The sequence below is a fragment of the Nicotiana tabacum genome, chromosome 12 (genome assembly GCF_000715075.1).
Source record: "Nicotiana tabacum cultivar K326 chromosome 12, ASM71507v2, whole genome shotgun sequence".
Classification (NCBI taxonomy): domain Eukaryota; kingdom Viridiplantae; phylum Streptophyta; class Magnoliopsida; order Solanales; family Solanaceae; genus Nicotiana; species Nicotiana tabacum.
Window position 1 is genome coordinate 126,691,393 of NC_134091.1, and position 19,197 is coordinate 126,710,589.

At 37.9% G+C, this 19,197-nt stretch overlaps 2 protein-coding genes across 6 annotated transcripts; one reads left to right on the plus strand and one right to left on the minus strand.

The window, feature by feature from the left end:
* Positions 1-1,368: 1,368 nt before the first annotated feature.
* LOC107781706 (ADP-ribosylation factor GTPase-activating protein AGD5) lies at positions 1,369-19,197 on the minus strand. 4 transcript variants are annotated; one of them, XM_075227062.1, is made up of 11 exons: positions 18,945-19,197; positions 17,314-17,372; positions 17,109-17,199; positions 12,990-13,044; positions 12,773-12,863; positions 12,183-12,679; positions 11,387-11,577; positions 10,560-10,796; positions 10,417-10,475; positions 8,693-8,826; positions 1,369-1,689 (listed from the first exon to the last, which is right to left on the minus strand). In XM_075227062.1, the coding sequence occupies exons 1-11, from the start codon at positions 19,170-19,172 to the stop codon at positions 1,679-1,681; spliced, it is 1,653 nt and encodes a 550-aa protein (XP_075083163.1). In that variant the 5' UTR covers positions 19,173-19,197; the 3' UTR covers positions 1,369-1,678. The 4 variants fall into 4 exon arrangements, with proteins under 4 accessions (XP_075083163.1, XP_016457947.2, XP_016457941.2 ...); XM_016602461.2 differs by lacking the exon at positions 1,369-1,689 and having other exon boundaries at positions 8,456-8,826; positions 12,183-12,363; positions 12,445-12,679; positions 18,945-19,194; XM_016602455.2 differs by lacking the exon at positions 1,369-1,689 and having other exon boundaries at positions 8,456-8,826; positions 12,183-12,366; positions 12,445-12,679; positions 18,945-19,194.
* LOC107781729 (uncharacterized) lies at positions 1,658-6,904 on the plus strand. Of its 2 annotated transcripts, XM_016602475.2 has the most exons (6): positions 1,658-1,782; positions 3,550-3,645; positions 4,165-4,263; positions 4,935-5,007; positions 5,459-5,538; positions 6,768-6,904. In XM_016602475.2, exons 1-5 carry the CDS (start codon positions 1,664-1,666, stop codon positions 5,504-5,506), a joined length of 435 nt encoding a protein of 144 aa, XP_016457961.1. In that variant the 5' UTR covers positions 1,658-1,663; the 3' UTR covers positions 5,507-5,538; positions 6,768-6,904. The 2 variants fall into 2 exon arrangements, with proteins under 2 accessions (XP_016457961.1, XP_075083164.1); XM_075227063.1 differs by lacking the exons at positions 5,459-5,538; positions 6,768-6,904 and having other exon boundaries at positions 4,935-5,208.

The window sequence follows — 19,197 nt, forward strand, 5'->3', positions numbered from 1 at the left end:
ACGACGTTAACGAAAAGCTGGAGGTTTGGAGACAAACCCTTGAATCTAAAGGTTTCAAGTTGAGTAGTACTAAGACATAATATCTGGAGTGTAAGTTCAACGATGAGTCGGGGGAAGCAAACATGGACGTGAGGCTCGACTCACTAGTCATCCTCAAGAGAAGAAGTTTCAAGTACATTGGGTCAATTATCTAGGGGTGGGGAGATAGGCGAGGATGTCACACACCATATATGAGTGGTGTGGAATAAATGGAGGTTAACATCTGGAGTATGTGTAACAAGAAAGTGCCACCGAAACTTAAAGGCAAGTTCTATAGAACGGTGATTAGACCAACCATGCTTTACGGGGTTAAGTGTTGGGCAACCAAGAATTCTCATACCCAGAAGATGAAAGTGGCATAAATAAGGATGTTGAGATGGATGTGCGGGCACACTAGGTTGGATAAGATTAGGAGTGAAGATATTCGGGAGAAGGCGGGCGTGGCTCCCATGGACGACAAGATGCGAGAAGCGAGGCTTAGATGGTTCGGGCACGTGCGGAGGAGAAACATAGATGCCCCGGTTAGGAGGTGTGAGCGGTTGACATTGGTAGGTATAAGGAGAGGTAGAGTGCGACTTAAGAAGTATTGAGGTGAGGTGATCAGGCATGACATGACGCGAATTCAGATCTCCGAGGACATGGCTCTTGATAGGAAGGTGTGTAGGTCGAGCATTATGGTTGTAGGTTAGGAGAGAATTGAGCGTTTTTCTATGTTGTATCAGGGGCGGGGCTAGGCTGATAATGTTTCGCCTTAGTTTGTTAGTGGTTTATGTAGTTTTCACACTATTTTCTATGGCATTATTACTCGTTATTGTTATTGCTTTTCCATTTTTATTTTTTATTTTTTACGATGCTGGTATTATTTTTCTGGCTTCTGGTGCCATCATTGATCTATTGCCTATTATTTATTTTCTTCTTCTTGAGCCGAGGTCTTTCAGAAACAACCTCTCTATCCCTCCGGGATAGGGGTAAGGTATGCGTACACTCTACCCTTCTCAGACTCCACTTGTGAAATTTTAATAGGTTGCTGTTATTGTCGTTGTTGCTCTTTAAAATCGAGGACAATATTTAAAGACCACCCCTAGTAGAGCCATTCATGTCAATCACCCATTATTTCACACATCCCCGCCTTATGGGCCATGGTTGGGCCTTGGTGACTAATTGTCCTTTTTTGTATCAATTGTTTAGTTTTTGTTTATAATGATGGATCAATTAAATCACGATCTAAAGATTTTTCTAAGAAACTAAATATTTTATGAGAAAATATTAGACTACGGTCTAAAATTTTACTATAAGTTATGGCAAACGTTAGGCTACAAATTAATATTATGTGAGCAAACTGAAAAATTATACTCTATGTGCAAATATTAGATCCGAGTCTAACATTTTGTGTGGAAGGGGTATTTTTACAAGTGCTATATTTGCAAAAGAAATTCCCGCTCTTTCACTCCAAGTCGGTTGATTTCCCTCCTCTTTCTTGTATCCAAATGGCGCGGGTTTCAATTGAAATAATTGTCTCTCTAAAATACTACAAAGTGAAAGGTAAATCTGCTACTAAACAAAACAGGCAAAGCTTAACAACAATACCGTTAGGGTTCCTTTGGCTTCTCTTCTGAAAGCTTCAATGGCTTCTTTTTCCTCAAGAAGTTCCTGCTTTCATTGTGAAGAATCAACGTCAGATAATTTCAGAAATGGTTGGCGTCTTCGCAGTTGCAAATTCGCTCAGCTCTGTCATCTTTGCGCGTGAGTATTTATTCACTTGTCCCACCAAAAGTTTTATGGGTGATAATAATTTGTGACAGAAATGGGGAAGCCTTTTAAGTTAGAAAAATATATTTTTTTTAGCCGCTCTTAAAAATAACAGCCGATTTTTTTTTTTTTTTTTTTTTTGTATATATGTGTATTATATACAAAAAAAGATACATATTTTATACACTTTTCAGCTAGAATTCAATTAGTTTCAGCTGACCGTCCCTTTAAGTTATTGGTTTATTGAAATTTGTGCGTGTCTGTCTAGAGATTTTGCGTTTAGTGGGTATAAAAGAGTGGGTTTTCGTATGTATGTTTCTTACTTTGGCATTTTCTTAAATAGTTTCTTTGTTTCAAGTTTTCGTGCTTCTTAAGCAATCTCTTAAAGAATAGCGCAGACATAAAACACAGAGATGCAAAATAGCTGTTCGTAAATGCTTTCTTAATGATGGTAGTTTTGTGCCCAGAGATGGGAATCCTTTTTTCAATGTTTTGTTTATTTAAGTTTGTGAATTTTGTTACTGAGTCTGGCTAGAGATTTTCCATACATGGGTGTAAAACAGTAGGTTTTGTAATTCTTGGATGTGTGGATGTTTCATTGGCATTTCTTTTAATCAGTTCCTTTGTTTCAAGTTTTCATGTTTCTGGAGCAATCTTTTAAAACATAACACTCACATAAAATACCTGGATGCAATACATAGCTGTCCGAAATCCTTTCTTGGTGATGATAAAATTGTGAGAAATAGTGCAAGAATATGGGAACCTTAAAGTGAGTAGGTTGTTAAAGTTTGTGAATTGAGCGTGTCTGGCAGTAGATTTGCACTTAATGCATGTAAAAGAGGAGTTTTCATTTGGATGTTGCTTAGTATTTGGATATGTCGATGTTTCATTGGTATTTTCTTAATTAGTTTGCGTGTATCAAGTTTTCTTACTTCTCAAGCAATTTGTTGATAAACTGTATTTTCTCTTTGCTGTCTTGTCGTGCGCCTTTTTCATGATTACTGCTAGCTATCCATCTATCGGTTCGATTAATTTCTTATATATTTGATATTTTTGGTGTACACCCACTCTCCCCATGCCAAGCACTAGCTGAGAGCACTCTGTGCGTGGGTAAGTTGTTTGTACAGTTAGTATATTGATTTTTATGAATGTGGATTCATTTTGTTAGTTGCAACTTGCTTGTCCAAAAGATATAAAGTGGACTAAAAGTTGCAAGTATTCTGGACTGGTTATTAGGAATTGATCTAATCTTCCATTCAATTTCAAAATGCCTGGTCTGAAATTTTTTGGCATTTCCATTCTGAAATTTTTTGGCAGTTTTAAGTCGATACTCGCCTTAAAACTGACATCAGTACTAATCAATTATGTGGTTGGTTATGGCGAGTAACACTCTTAGGTGATTTGACTTGTATACGGAAAGACCTCCAAGTAAGAGCTTCTGCACGACTTTATTTTCCAAAGATGAAGTCAGAATGTATTCTCATATATTTCTTTTTAACTGCTAATGACTGCCGAAAAAAGTCAATATATAACTTGATTTTTTGGTGAATGGAATGTTAACTGCTCTCTGCGGTTAAAGGAGAAATGAATGACATGACGAGTTCCGAATCAGGAAACTGTGAGTGTCATAATTCTGTTTAGTTGGATGAAGTGATATCAGTCCCTCCCTTCACTTAGCTTAATATGGTGTAACATGTTGAGGCTTATAAGGCTATTAATGAATGTGATTTATCTTTTGATTAGTTCTTATTTTTCGTCTAGTTCTGTATATGAGGCCGATAGGTTTTGCGAGACTTTCCATAGAAGAGATGATGGCTGGAGATATTGTGAGTCATGTGGCAAGTTGAGTGGAAAAAGGTATCAATCATAATTTTACATATAGAAACTTAGCTATGCCTATGAATAGGGGTATCAAACGGGCGGGTCGGGTCAGATATGGACGGGTCGAAAGCGGGTAATGCAAAAAAACGGATAAATTATCCGACCCTATCCATATTTAATGCAGATAAAAAATGGGTTAACTGGCGGATAATATCCATTGCTTCTTGAATATGATCACTTTTGGGGGAATTCCAAGTCTCCCACACTTGAGGAACCCCTAATTTGAGGCTTGATAAATGTAAAATTTAAACCCATTAGTTATACACTTGGTTATCCATTTTCTAAGTGGATAATATGGTTCTTATCCATATTTGACCCGTTTTTAAAAAGTTCATTATCCAACTCATTTTTTAATGGATAATATGGATGGATAACTGTTTTTTTTTAACCATTTTGCCACCACTACCTATGAATAAAAAGTCTTTGTTCATATGTATATATACTTGTAAGCTTTGTGAGAAAAGTTTCTTATCAGTAATATTTTTATCTTCGCAGTTGGTCCATTGTGGATGTATTGTATCATTCAACGCATATCTGCTGTTGGATTTTGGTGGAATTATGTGCATGGAGTGCTCTAAGAAGAATTTCGTTCTTGTAAGAATTTTTAAGGCATTTGATTTTACCAGTTAACTCTCTTTTACTCCCACAATCATTTCTCAATATTTGTTGGAATGATTCAAACAAACTCTCTACCTTCACAAGGTAAGGGTAAGGTCTGCGTACACTCTATCCCCAGACCCTACTTTGTGGAATTACACTAAGTTTGTTGTTGTGGATTCTTTAAGAGTCAGCTTATGCTGCCTCCATCCTTTTGTACTATGTATAATAAGAGTCACTTTCTTTTGTCGACAAGTAGAATGTATTTAATCATTTCTTTGCTAAATCTTGTGAAAGTGCCTCGAGCAAAAGTAGGTCTGTGATTACCAGTCATAACTGACTTTTGGCTGATTGCTTTAGTAAGATACAATGACAACTATTATAGGCAATCTAGCTAAACAGAGCTGTTCATACCTCTTCCTGTTTTCAGTTAAATTGCGCTTAGACAGTTATAGACATAGTACTTTTATGCTACTTTGAACTATATCTGTCTCAATTGTGATACATATTTTCTCCCTTCTTTCTGAACTTCTAAATGTGTCAAAGCTCAACTCTTTTAGGTTAAAACTATCTAGGGATGCTTCAAGATGTTGTTCTTTTGTTTTTTTGCTATTCCTTTTTAGGATGAGGAAACTAATGTTATATATATATGTATATATTTTTTGCAGGCACGGAACCATTGCTTGTCTCATGAACGTCGAGTGCCACCTGGAGAATCTCTGCTGGTCCCAGCAAAACTTGGTATCGCCGGTTGCATCCCTCCCGCTAATGCAGCATGCATTTTTTGACTGAGATTAGTGATAGAATATCCTTTTGATCTATGATGACCATTAGTGAATTAGTTGATCATAGTACAGTCAAACCTTTCTATAACAACATCCCTATATAACACTTCTCCATAAAAGCCAAGCTTTTCGGAATCAATTTTTATATTATGTTATAATATATGTTCTCTATAACAGACTTCGCTATAACATCCAAAAATATTCAGAACAAACGAGGCTGTTATAGAGAAGTTTGACTGTAGTATAAGTAGTTTTCAAGCTAAAGGAGGTTAGTTGCATGTTCAAGTTCATTGGAGTACCATTTAAGTTTTAAGAAAACAATCTGAAGATGATATATTCCTACTTCCTTTTACTCGTGCATGGGACATTATCATCGTACCCTGACCAGTAGTTGTTTGGTTTTGTAGTTACTTTTTATCGAATTGAACCAGGAAAGAAATTGTTCATGGGATTAAGGAAAAGTTCTGCTGGTTCTACCACCTCATAGGTATGCAAGACATACTCTTCTGATTTTGTTTACTAACCAATTAAAATTCTGCATCTTTTTAAGATAATTTCTAGCTGATCAGAGCTTCTCTTTTCGCATGGTTCTATTATGATAGAATCGGCCTATATTTTGCCCTTTATTTCAAGAAAAGGGCCGACACTATGTGCTGAAATGGTATGTGTATATAAATTAATTAATAATATAGTAATAATTACAATAATAGTAATAATAATAATATTAGAAGTTCTCAAAAAGCTATTCCCGGCTAGTAGATATCACATGTATGAATTTTTTTTCTTCAATTGTGTTATATTTAGCTAAGTTTGTATTGATTCCAATGATTGTAGGTCATTCAAGGCAACTTCTTTCCATGTGATTTTAGGTCTACCCCGACCCCGTTTAACACCTTCACTCACCATAGTTTCACACTTACAGACTGGTCGACGCAGGACATGACCAAACCATCTCAAGCGACTTTCTCTTAGTTTATCCTCAATGCATGGTGCCTGCAACTTCTGGAGAATGTGGTCATTTTTAATCTTATGAACAAGTCCATCTTAGCATTCGCATCTCTTCACACTAATCTTGTGGATATGTTAGACTTTAGCGGCCCAACATTCAGTATCATATAACGTTGCTGGTCTTATACATGTTCTATAGAACTTACGTTTCACTTTGGTAGGTATCCTTCTATCACATAACTCCTCGGTAACACTTCTCCATTTCAACTATCCTATTTTAATCCTATGAGTAACATCATCTATTTTTTGAGTATGATATCATTCCATTCCCTTGAAACAATAAGCCTAGATATCTAAATTGTTTGCATTTTGACACGACAATCCCGTTTCGTCTGACCTCAACTTTGCTCGTCTCATGCTGACTAAACTTGTCAAATTTCCCTTAGTCGACAGAAAAAAAAAGTCCGAACCTCAATACCAAAAAGGGACACATGAAATATCACGTTAAGTACCTAACAACTGGTTATCTTCAGGTAATAAATTATTACACTGGAGAATTATTTCACTTACAGTTTTACACCATTTTATTGCTGGCAATAATGTGTTATAAACAGGTTGTTTGCAACGACAATCTGATGATGATTTTGATACTTTGGTTAATGCCCTTTAACCGTGACCCTGCCCCCATCGCCCTGGATGCTGAAGTTATATGTGAACCCAACAATCTCGTCACATAATCTACAAATGAAAGATTATGTTGTTTTACAGGTTTCAGCTCGATGTCCTGGAACAGGACTGGCTACACTTCAATGCATTTGGCTATGTATCCAGGGAAGCTGTTGGTGTTATCTGTGCAAACTATCCAAACATTTTAGCAGATCAATGTCTAGTCAAACCGATGCCTGTTTGAATATGTAAAGGTTTCTCTGTTGTTTCCCACAAGTTTCTGCATGTAAAGAACAACAACAACAACAACATACCCAGTGTATTCCCACAAGTGGAGTTTGGGGAGGGTAATGTGTATGCAGACCTTACCCCTACTTTGTGGCGGTAGAAAGACCGTTTCTGATAGGCTCTCGGCTCAAGAAAAGCAGTTCTAAGCATGATTCTGCATGTAAAGAAGTCATAATTTTTTTGAACCTATATTCAAGTATGAAGAGCAGTAGATAGCCTTCAGAAAAGAGTCTCAAACTGTTTTAGTTCCTCCTCTTTGACCTAATATTAGTTTCATCTATTCCCCATTTTAAATCTGTTGCAGCAAAGGAGGGGCAGAAATGCATCCAAGTTTGGAGGGAGTCAAAGTGATCATGAGCATGTCGTAGACCCTCTCTGCTTTTTCGTCTTCCCGGGAATGAAGACTTTATAAAACAAATGATTTTTCTTTAATACTATTTTTTTTCATTTTTGTATATGGATGGATATATAATATTATCTAATTATTATTATTATTATTATTATTAATATTATTATTATTATTATTATTATTGTTGTTGTTGTTAGTTGTTATTATTAAGGAGTGAGTGGCCTATTTACGACTCATGTGCTCTCTAGCTTGCTACGGCTCAAACAAGTCGGGAGGTTTCAATTGGCTTGTAATGTCGGTTGTTTGCCTTTAGTTAAAAGTAGAGACACAAGGTGCTATATGCCCCACTCTTAAAGTAAAAAAGAATGGATGAAATCAAAAGAAATTACAGAAGGAGCGAGAAAGAAAATCTTAATTACAGGAATCAAAGGTTAGACCGATTACTTTAACAAAGTAACACCTAAAAAAAAATTATTAACAAAGTATCACCTAAAAATATTTATTTATTCCCGCTGCCCGTGGCGGAAGTACTTGCTTTGAATGCCATTACATATTTCACTCGCATAATGGTCTGTGCATATGGTTTGAGCACCTCTATTTAAATAGGTAAATTAAATGTTTTTTATGTGCTTACAACAGCCAGGACCACGTAAAATATCTCATGTAATACTTTTTGCACAAATAGAATTATCACTTGTTCTCCATTTCAAAAATTTTGCAAGATTTTCATTGTTAATTTTCACACAAGTTAATATATATACACATGAAGTTTGTTGTTTAATAAAAAATGACTAGAGAAGATTGGCGAGTAATGAAAATATTTAATGAGAGATTTTCCAAAGAAATAGTCAAAACACTTATGCCCTAGCTATTTGTAACGCACTTGCCAAGGTCTTACCTCATTTTTGGAGTCCTTTACTTAATTTCCTTTTTTTATTTTCACGCCCAAGAGGCGGAACCTGGATTTAAAATTTGTAGGTTTTGAAATTTATAAGTTTTGAAATTTGTCATGGAACCCATAACTTGTCTTAGTTACTGGGTTGACAATTAAATATTTATATGTTTTTAATAAATTCCCTACTACAAATACAATGTTTAAGCAAACGTGACTGAGTTACTCCGAACCGCACCTAATAGGCTAGCTTTGCTTCTGTAGTCAGAAGGGAAAGGACCAAAAGTCCATTCAATTTCAACATCTAATTATTCTACCTACAAATATTAATCAACTCATCCATAGAAAACTGAATATTGTTTCTTTACAATAGTCTATAATTTCCTAGTAACGCATAGATTTCCGATAGCTACTTTCATGTTAATAACTCTATTTGTATACTATGATCCAAAAACTAGTATAATTCCTCAAAAAAATTTCAGCGTTTCGAGAACATGCCTTGAGTCAAAGACGAGAAATCGCATTCTTTTGTTGATTGTGTAGAACTTGATGAAAGTGTGGTTGCTGCATCTCTGCTCGGTACAGAGGGGACTGTACCATTGCCCGAAGAATTCTGTCCCATTGGGTAAACACTGCAATATACAAGAGGAAATATAAAAATATCAGTCCAGATTTTTGACAGTGTTACACGATTGCAGGAGTTTAGTTAACTCGAGGATCACAGAGTTGATTCAGGAATGATTCGAGAAATCAACAGTAAACGAGTGCAGAGAAGAAGAAGGGAAGAAGAAGAGAGAAGAAGTAGAATAGGAATTGTATTATTATTCATGTTTGTAATTTGTGTACTACAATGTATTTATATCTATTACATTGAATGAAATTCAAGAGCTCTTCTAACAGATTCCTTCGGCCAACAGATTCTTTCAACTAACTGAAGTTAGTTATTGTAACAAACTCTAACTCTTGTAACAAGTCTAACTAACTCTAACTACTTTTTGAATTCCTAACTAACTTCCCTTTCTAATAATCGTGTATCAGACAGTGAGTATTTAAAAGGGAAATGGTTACAAGATGTTATAGTCAGAGATGGATTCAGGATTTTGGTTCTATGGGTTCAGGACTCGGGTTCGAACCACATAATCCATCACCTTGTTTGAGTTCTGGGTTCATAGTTCAATGTTTTCAACAATTCCAATATATTTTACACATAAATTCATGCCTAGGCTAAATGTTATGGGTTCAAATGAAGCCTAGATTTGCCCCTGGTTATAGTATAGACTCAACTATCAAAATTGGATGGCAAACCAATGTAGAACTAGCTATCAAAAGCAGATTGCACACCAGTATAGTTGTGGCTACAAAATCTTCAAGTTTCCAAAACCTTTTTTTTAATAAGACAAATAATTTTATTAATGATGAGAATATCTCAGGTTCCTAAAATCATTTTGAGCAATGTACAAATATTCAAATTTAGTAATCAAAGTTACTAGTTCGAAGTTCAACACATGTCTTGTCTCAGAAGCTGATAGATGATATCTAGAAAAAAAATCTCTCTCTTCGCGGTAAATCGTAATAAAACATGAGAGACAAATTGTCATAAATTTGTAGTGGATGCAGTGCTTTCTCAAGGAAGCTTTCATGTTATGGTTTGACTAAATTAGCTGCTATGATCTCTCAAAATTTTAAAATAAAGGGAAAAGATTACCATATATGACCATCTAATAGATCTACGGGATGCCCTGTTTCAGTTGATGATTAATTTTATTTGTTTGAGTCGGTTAACTCTTTTACTAAACTCCGTCTATGTAAGCTTGCTCACATTGCTGATAAAGGAGGAGAATTGCAGTAGGCTGCCAACTGGCGTAAAACTTGCCAAATTATGATGAATCCTCATAATATAGATGACATGGTCAGTGAGGACTCACATAGTCGACCCCTACTTGTTTAGGACTGAGGCATAGTTATTATTGTTTAACTTGTTTATTATGCTACAGTCCATTTTATGCGGACAAAAGGTGTAATCTGAAGTAAAAAACCTGAGGATAGGTTGTGTCTAATTAACAACTATTTTTTTCTTTTAAAATTAAAAAAATTAGACAGAACCTATCCTCAGGTTTTCCACTTCAGATTATGCCTTCAAGAAAAGAACTTGTTGCATCTAAATCTAGCTATTATGAGACCAATCTACAGTCCGCAAATGACATAGAACAAGAAGTAAGCACCTCGATGTTGAAAGTGGCACAGAGTTTCCAGCTAAATGTGTTGCTCCCCCAGTGCCCACCTAGTTTACAAGCAACGAAAAACAGTTTTAGCAGAGTTTATAGCAATATTCCAACAAAAAACTCAACATTCATGCATTTTTGACCTGCAAATATTTCTCCAGTTCAGTCTTTCCACTGGCTGGCATCGTCATTCCAGGGAACTGGTAGCTTACATTTGGCCAACTTTGATTCACTATATTGGAGCCATTTGGTCCTTGTTGAACATCCCCAGGGATTTTTAAAGCGCCACTAGCAGCGGCAGCAGCCATTAGAAGAGACTGTTGTTGAGCTAGCTGGGAAAGTTGTTGCTGATGCATAGCAAATGGTGACACCATATTGGACTGCAGAAAACTCAACATTATTTTTAAATAAAAGGAATTTGACTATATAGATTATGCCTCAATAACAGAGCAAGTTACGGTTAACTATATGAATCCTCACTGACCATGCAACCCCTATTAAGTTCATCTTAGGCCCATATTGTACAATAATGACGATGATAGAAATTTTATACATTTTCTCTTGACATATAAATCTCGACTAAAAGACTCCTAGAGAACATAATACCTAAAGTGAACATACTACCGTGATTAAAATTTAGTCCCAAGTAATAGGTATCGCCAATATAGAAACTTTTTTTTTCCATTATGCCTTATTTTTCGCTAGGCCTGCGTGGATTCCAAGAGATTGTAGGTTTTTTGAGACAATTTCCTTCCCATGTAATTTTAGGTCTAACTCATCCCCTTTTAACACCTTCACTCACCATGTTTTCGTAAGTACATACTGTTGCATCTGGAGGTCGAGGCAAGACATGACCAAACAAACCATTTCAAGTGACCTCTATTTTATCATCGACGTGTGCTACTTGCACCTTCTATAATAAGAAAGACCAAGAACAACTTAAAGCTCCAGTTCTGAATAGGGATAATACCTTGTCAAAAAGGCTCATGATATCATTTTTGACATCTTCTGGAAGCTTCTCGGTCAAGGAAGAAGTTGAAATTGATGATGACAATGATGGTGAATCCTTGAATAAATCTTCTACCGCAGAAGCAGATTGGGATTTCCGATGATCAGATTTTGCAACACCAGTTTTCGCTGCTGCTATTGCTTCTTGAGCAGCTGAGAAGTTTACAAGGTTCGATTAGAATAAAATGCGCTAAACAAATGACATAGCAACTGCAATACAGTGTTTTTGCTTTTCTCAAACTATCATTCACCCCTTCGGAGGAGCTCCCTACTTTGCCCCCTTGATGACTTGAACCCGCAACCTCAGGGTTCATTCACCCTCACTCAAAAGTAGATGTAGAGGGAACGGAAAATTATGGATCATACTAAAATAGAAAGAAATAGACAAAAGAATGCCCATGCTCTTTTTTTTTTCTTTCCAATTTGGTTATAATGCCGGTGTCCTAGCTAACTTGCACGTACCTCTACTATTCCAATTGCTACATGAATTATCCCATTTTCCTACCAAGGCTTAGGCTTATGGGAGAAGGTGGCCTAACTTTTTTGCCCCTATTGGGATTTGAACCCATGCTCTCCCTCAAGCTAAAGAGGAAAGAAAAAATAAAGTTCGTGTAACCTGTCCACCAAGATTTAGGTAGATCGGGGGGAGATCAACTAAGTTTTTTGTCTGTACTGGGATTGACCATGCTCTCCCCAAGGTAAAGAGGAAAGTAAAGATAAAGAAAAGACAGTTCTTACAAAAGTGTGACTTAACGTACATTGAAAACCTGTCCACGAGTTATCATCTACAGAAGCAGCTTCTGCTCCATTGTCATTTGGAGAATCCATAGAAAGCATGTCGAAAAGATCAGTAGCAATATCAACTTTAGGAGGATAGGCAACTTCTGCGACCTGCTTTGCAGATTCAATGACTGCAATTGGTTGTGTCTTCTGACTTGTCTGCTGAGGAACCACATCCGAAGATACTTTTTCATGAGTTGAACTATATGATTCAGAGTTTGAAACATAGGTTTGACGTACTTGCTCTGGTGCTCTTGGAGGCAGAGGTATACTGAATCTAGCAGAAGGTATATCTTGCTTTATGCTAGGGCGTTGTATGCTTATCCGCTCATTAGATGAACCGCCGGAGTTAGTAGCATGCTCATGGCCAGTTTTGTCACAACGTTGTTGACGTTGCACTGTGGCCAACTCTTCTTGAATCTTGGAAACTGATTTTTCCTTCCCATTCTTACGGATCCACCTCTTCTCTTCATATCTAAGCAAAACACAGATACTGCCTTAGATGAGTTGCAAAATACTAGATTAAAGGATAAATGATTGCTAAAGCCAGGGATTAGTAAAGACATACTTTGCACGGATGAAATTCTCAATACCAGCTCTATCATAATTTGGAGGAAGCTCCGCTTCCCAATAACTATTTGCCTTCTCGTTTCCCATTGCTATACCAGCATCAGAAAAGGGATTATGTACAATTGGGCTATTTATGTATCAGATCAACAGTTTTAGGCTACTAATTATGTATGATATCAACATCAAAACTGTAAGAGTTTAATAAAAAAACTTACATTGAATAAATGCAACTTGTTCAGGAAGCCATGTATCTAAAGTAGCTGATCGAACCTGCAAAAATTCGCAAACAACAGAAAACATAACAAAATTTTGAAACAATAAGCATCTTTCACAAATCCAACAATAGTCATTACAAAAAACAAAAAAAATCTAGAAACACATGAAGGCATGGAAATTCATCGCACATGGTCCAGATACACATCAGCGTGCATTTATAAAAAAAACAAGGATCAACGCATTTACCATACATAAAAAGTGGATTAGACCGTCAAATAACAGAATCTTAGCCAAATAATTTAAATCAGAAATTTGGCAGAACAAGGGATGATTATTGAGGTTAGGAATGTAAAAGAGCTGAGCCAATTTGAGCTTTCGACAAACTTGCTTGCCTAGACATGTCCATAAGGGAGCTCAAGCACAGATCGGCATTGACCAGAAACCCAAGAGCTCAAGCACGGCTTGAATGATATTCCACAAGGCTCAACGTCACTTGGTAGGATCTCTAGACTTCACAAACAACAACAATAATAACAAACCCAGTGCAATCCCACACGTGGGGTATGGGGAGGGTAATGTGTACGCAAACTTTACCTCTACCTTATGAAGGAAGAGAGACTGTTTTCGATAGACCCTCGGCTCAAGAAAAGTGAAAAGGACACAATAAGCAAACATTAACAATGACAAGGAAATAAGATGGTAGAAACAAATAGCACAGCATGTAATAGCAGAGAAACTAGGAATACGAAGCTATAAGAGAAGTACGAAAACTACCGGCAATAATGCCACATCGTCTAATCAACAAGGAACTCGGAATAGGAGAATACAAGACTAATACTAATACTACTAGTACGACTACAAGAGACTCTCGACTAACCCACAATCCTAATCCTCGACCGCCACACCTCCCTATCGAGGGTCATGTCCTCGGTAAGCTGAAGTAGTGCCATGTTCTGCCTAATCACCTTTCCCCAGTACTTCCTAGGCCTCCCTCTACCTCTCCTCTGACCCTCTACGGTCAACCTCTCGCATCTCCTCACTGGGGCATCGGTGTGTTTCCTCTTCACATGCCCGAACCATCTTAGCCTCGACTCCCGCAACTTGTCTTCCACAGGGGCCACACCCACCTTGTTCCTAATAACTTCATTCCTAATTCGGTCCTTTCTGGTATGCCCACACATCCATCTTAGTATCCTCATCTCTGTTACTTTTATCTTCTGGACATGAAATTTCTTGACTGGCCAACACTCAGCTCCATACAACATAATCGGCCTTACTATCACTTTGTAGAACTTGCCCTTAAGTCTCGGTGGCACATTCCTATCATACAAAACACCAGACGCAAGCCTCTATTTCATCCACCCCGCTCCAACATGATGCATAACATCCTTGTCAATCTCCTCGTTCCCTTGAATAACAGACCCAAGGTATTTGAAACTATCTCTCTTGGGGATGACTTGTGAATCAAGCTTCACCTCCACTTCTGTTTCCTGCGTCCCCACGCTGAACCTGCACTCTAAGTATTCAATTTTAGTCCTACTCAACTTGAAACCTTTAGACTCCAGGGTCTGCCTCCACAGCTCCGGCCGATCGTTAATCCCGCGGCGCGTCTCATCGATTAGCACTATGTCATATGCAAATAACATACACCATGACACCTCCCTCTGAATGTGGCGCGTCAGCTCGTCCATCGCCAGGGCAAATAAAAATGGGCTAAGAGCTGAACCCTGATGTAACCCCATCATCACAAGAAAATAGTCCGAGTCTCCTCCCACAGTCCTCACCCGAGTATTCGCTCCATCGTAATATCCTTAATCACCCTAATGTATGCTATCAGAACACTACTAACCTCCAGACATCTCCATAGAACCTTCTTTGGGACTTTATCGTAAGTTTTTTCTAAATCGACGAACACTATATGCAGGTCCCTCTTCCTCTCCCGATACTGCTCCATCAACCTCCTCACCAAATAAATGGCTTCTGTGGTCAAACGCTTCGGCATGAAACCGAACCGATTCTCCGAAATAGACACACTCCTTCTCACCCTCTTCTCCACCACCCTCCCCCACACGCCTCTTCTACCAATACCTTGTCATCCTCGTCTTTGATTCAGCTCACTCGGTCTAGGTCCCGAGCTTTCCTCTCTCGAACCTTGGCTAACTTGAACAATCTTTTGTCACCACCTCTGCCCCCAAGTTCCGCATACAAGCGTTCAAATGTTACGGTCTTAGCCACCGTGACTGCTAACTTCGCCTCTTTCTTAGCCTTCTTATAACACTCCCTAAGCGTCCTCCTCTCCTCCCTATCGGCGTTCTCCACTAGCTTCATATACGCCGCTTTCTTGGTTTCTATTTTACCTTAGACCTCTCCATTCCACCACCTGGAGAAACCCTTCGTGACCCCTAACACCGCCCTAGCAGCTTCCCTAATGCAGTTCGTTGTCGAGGTCCACATACTACTCGCATCCCTACAACTCCTCCAAGCCCCCATATCTAACAACTTCTCCCCCAATGCCTGAGCTTTGTCCTCAGTCAAGGCTCCCCACTTGATCTTAGGTTGACCAAACACCGCTCTCTGCTTCTTCTCCCTCTTAATCTCCAAGTTCATAACCAAGAGCCTATGTTAGGTCGAAAGCGACTCACTCGGAATAACCTTGCAATCAATGCAAAGACCTCAATCCCTCTTTCTGCAGAGTAAGTAATCAATCTGAGTCTTGGCTACCGCGCTCCGGAACGTGACCAAGTGGTCCTCCCTCTTCTGAAAGCACGGGTTAGCTAGCACCAAATCAAAGGCTCTAGCAAAATCCAGCAACGAAGAACCACCTTCATTCCTAACCCCAAAACCGAACCCGCCATGCACATCATCATAGCCCCTAGCCGTCTCCCCAATATGTCCATTAAAATCACCTCATATGAAAATCTTGTCGGCGTGCGGAACATCACGCACTACCTCATCTAAATCCTCCCAGAATTGCCTCTTGACCTCCTCTCCCAAGCCCGCTTGCGGTGCGTATGTACTAACCACGCTTAAAGTGAGCCCACCAACCACTAGCTTAATAACCATCAATCTATTGTTCACTCTCTTAACATCAACCACCAGCTCCCTGAGATCCCTGTCTATTAAGATACCTACCCCGTTCTTGCCCCTAGTTCCCCAGCGCCCCCTGAGTACCACAGTTTACACCCGTTAACCTCACATGTCCTAGTGCCCACCCATCTAGTCTCCTGGACACACGCTATATTGATCCTCCTCTTCTAGAGAATCTTCCCTAGTTCTAGACTTCACAAACATTTTAAAAAAATGAAATCCACTATACCATGTGAATCAAAAAAAGAGAAAAGAGCATCATATATAAACATCAATTGGAGTAAATATACATATTTAGATCTCGGACGAAGATGACATAAGAATGTCACAAAACTAAGCATATTTTCGAGTCCAAAAGACACTCAACAGCCTGATCACCAGGATATCACCATATTATCAATAGATATGCTAGAGATCATGTAAAGCATGTTTTGCATATATTCTCATAATTATCTATCACAAGCAAGCACTGCCCAAGTTCAGAGGCGGATCCAGGATTTAAACTCTATAGGTTCAACCTTTAAAGTTCTTAGTATTGAACTCATTATATACTGAAAGTTATGGTTCAGTGAATTTTTGCACATAAATTTATACTCTATGTCAAAAGTTATGGGTTCAATTGAACCCGTTGCTATATGACATCCACATCTGCCCAAGTTTCATGTAAGGCAGAAATGTATGTGTTGGGGACAAACATGAAAGCGCTGAGATGAGACGTTCACAGACAGTCATTTCTAAGGTGAATCAATAAACGTAGAGTCATCTCCATCTGGGTGATCTATGGATCAATGTATTTCAGTAGGGTGCTGTCAGCTGGAAAAGGATAAAATAAGTATACGCTACACATAATATTTAGTAGTTCAAATGGTTCTTAAGTCAATCAAGACTATGAGCCTTAATAGTCTATCAATTGCCACAAGACCTAGAAATTAAAACATGCACTATTACTATTGCACCATTTCATAGTTCAGACATATCTAGCAAATCTCACATATGATGACGGATTGACAGTAGAATAGTCAATAAATTACCTTTGATATGTGCACCCCTAGACTTCTGTGGATTCCGGAGCATTGCATACATATGAAGATCCCCAGATTCACACTTGCCCATCGAGGACCTCTGCATAAAAAAGAAGAATACATTAAAGGCAATTCCTGTTTAATATCAACAATCCTCTCAGCAGCATAAGTTCTGATTCCACAATATCAAATTCAATTATATCCTAGTACATACTTGGCTTTGCAATCTGCACACTCCCTGTTCTCTGGCAACTTAAGGAGTCCTTCCAGAATCTGCGAACAAACACAGTCCGCTATTATATTGAACATGAATGCACATGTAAAAGGAAAATGAAACCAGCCAGGAAACAAATTGTGCAGGCCAAATGCACAAGATTCACAAAGAAAACTTTTGATGTAGTGTTTTTTGAATCCCCTTGTTAGAATTTCTAGCTCCGCCACTGTGTACTTATAATTTAACACCTCCAACTAAGGATGCTAGCATAACTTTGGGAATTCAAATTTAAGCAAGACGGAAAGATACGCTTTCAGTAAGTGATTGGCTTAAACTCCTAGTTGTCTAGACATGTCTCTCCTCCATCATGACGGGGGAGCAATTCCATGTAAAGACCTTTTCTTTTTTCTTCGTCTTTTCATGAATGGCCAATTCTATGTGGAAAACTTCTAATGCTGGAGAACCTAAATTATTGAATACTGCAATGGAACAGGTTCAAATGGAACAAATTGGATAGTGAGGATTCATATAGTTGATCCCAACTAGCTTGGAGTTGAGACACAGTTGTCTTTATTGTTGTTGATCAAGTCTATGTAGCAAACTTATCACCAGAATGATTTATACGGATAATTACATCTACTGTTTAATATTTTTCTAACTTTCACTCAGTTAAAAATGTTAGCTAGAACCTGAAAAGCTAACATCTAGACATATCAATTAACAGCTCAAATAAATCAAACTGGTTGTTCTGACTGATGTATCCGTGATTGAACAACAAACTTCATTTGAAATTTCACTAATCACACGGTTCACTTATTAATTATCAATAGAGCGACAGTTACATAATCGAAAAAAGGATCATAAACCTCAAATCTCAAATAAGATGATAAGAACAACGAGCGATATTGATCCACCAAACAATAACCAAAAGCTAAACCTTCGGCTATTAAAATCGAAATAAGAACAAAGGCAATAAGGCACCCAAGGGCGTGGCCTACAGTCAATGAAGTGTGTTGAGAATAGAGGTAGTAAAATGGTTAAAAGAAAGCAGTTATACACTCATATTATCCATTAAAAAATGAGTTGGATAATGAACTTTTTAAAAACGGGTCGAATACGGATAAAAATCATATTATCCACTTAGAAAATGGATAACCAATGGATAACTAATGTGTTTAACTTTTACATTTGTAAAGCCTCAAATTGGGGGTTCCTCATGTTTGAGAGACTAGAAATTCTCTCATAAGTGATCATATTCAAAAAGCCATGGATAATATGGATTATCTGCCGGATAACCCGTTTTTTATCCGTCTCAAATACAGATCGGGTCTGATAATTCATATATTGAATTTTGAATTATCCGTTTTCAACCCGCTCATATCCGATCCGTCCCGCCCGTTTACCACACCTAATTGAGAATCATGAGGTCTCAGATTCAAATTCGCTCAAAGCCAAAAATCCAATGTGATTTTTTCTAGCTTTGGAGGGCAGAGTTAAATGGTACTTGTGCTGAAACGGGTACCCGTGGAATTAGTCGAGTGCATGCTTGTTAGCTAGCCTTAACTCTATGGTTATCAAAAAAAAATAAAAAAAAATCAAAGGCAATAAGAATGAGAATTTTGAGTGGATACCTTTCTGTGCTTGGCATTGAGCTCCTTTGTAACGTTGGCCTTCTCATTCATAATGGCGCTGGTCGGAGCTACGTACGGAAATGAAAAAAAAAAAGAAGGAAAACAATCGCCGATTATATGACCGCCGAGGAGTATAACTGAAAGGAGAAATCGCAATATCGTTTTTGATTGGCTTATTATGTATTTACAAAATTTTTTCCAAATTAGCTTCAAAATGTTATATATCATCCACCAATAATGTTAGCTTAGATAA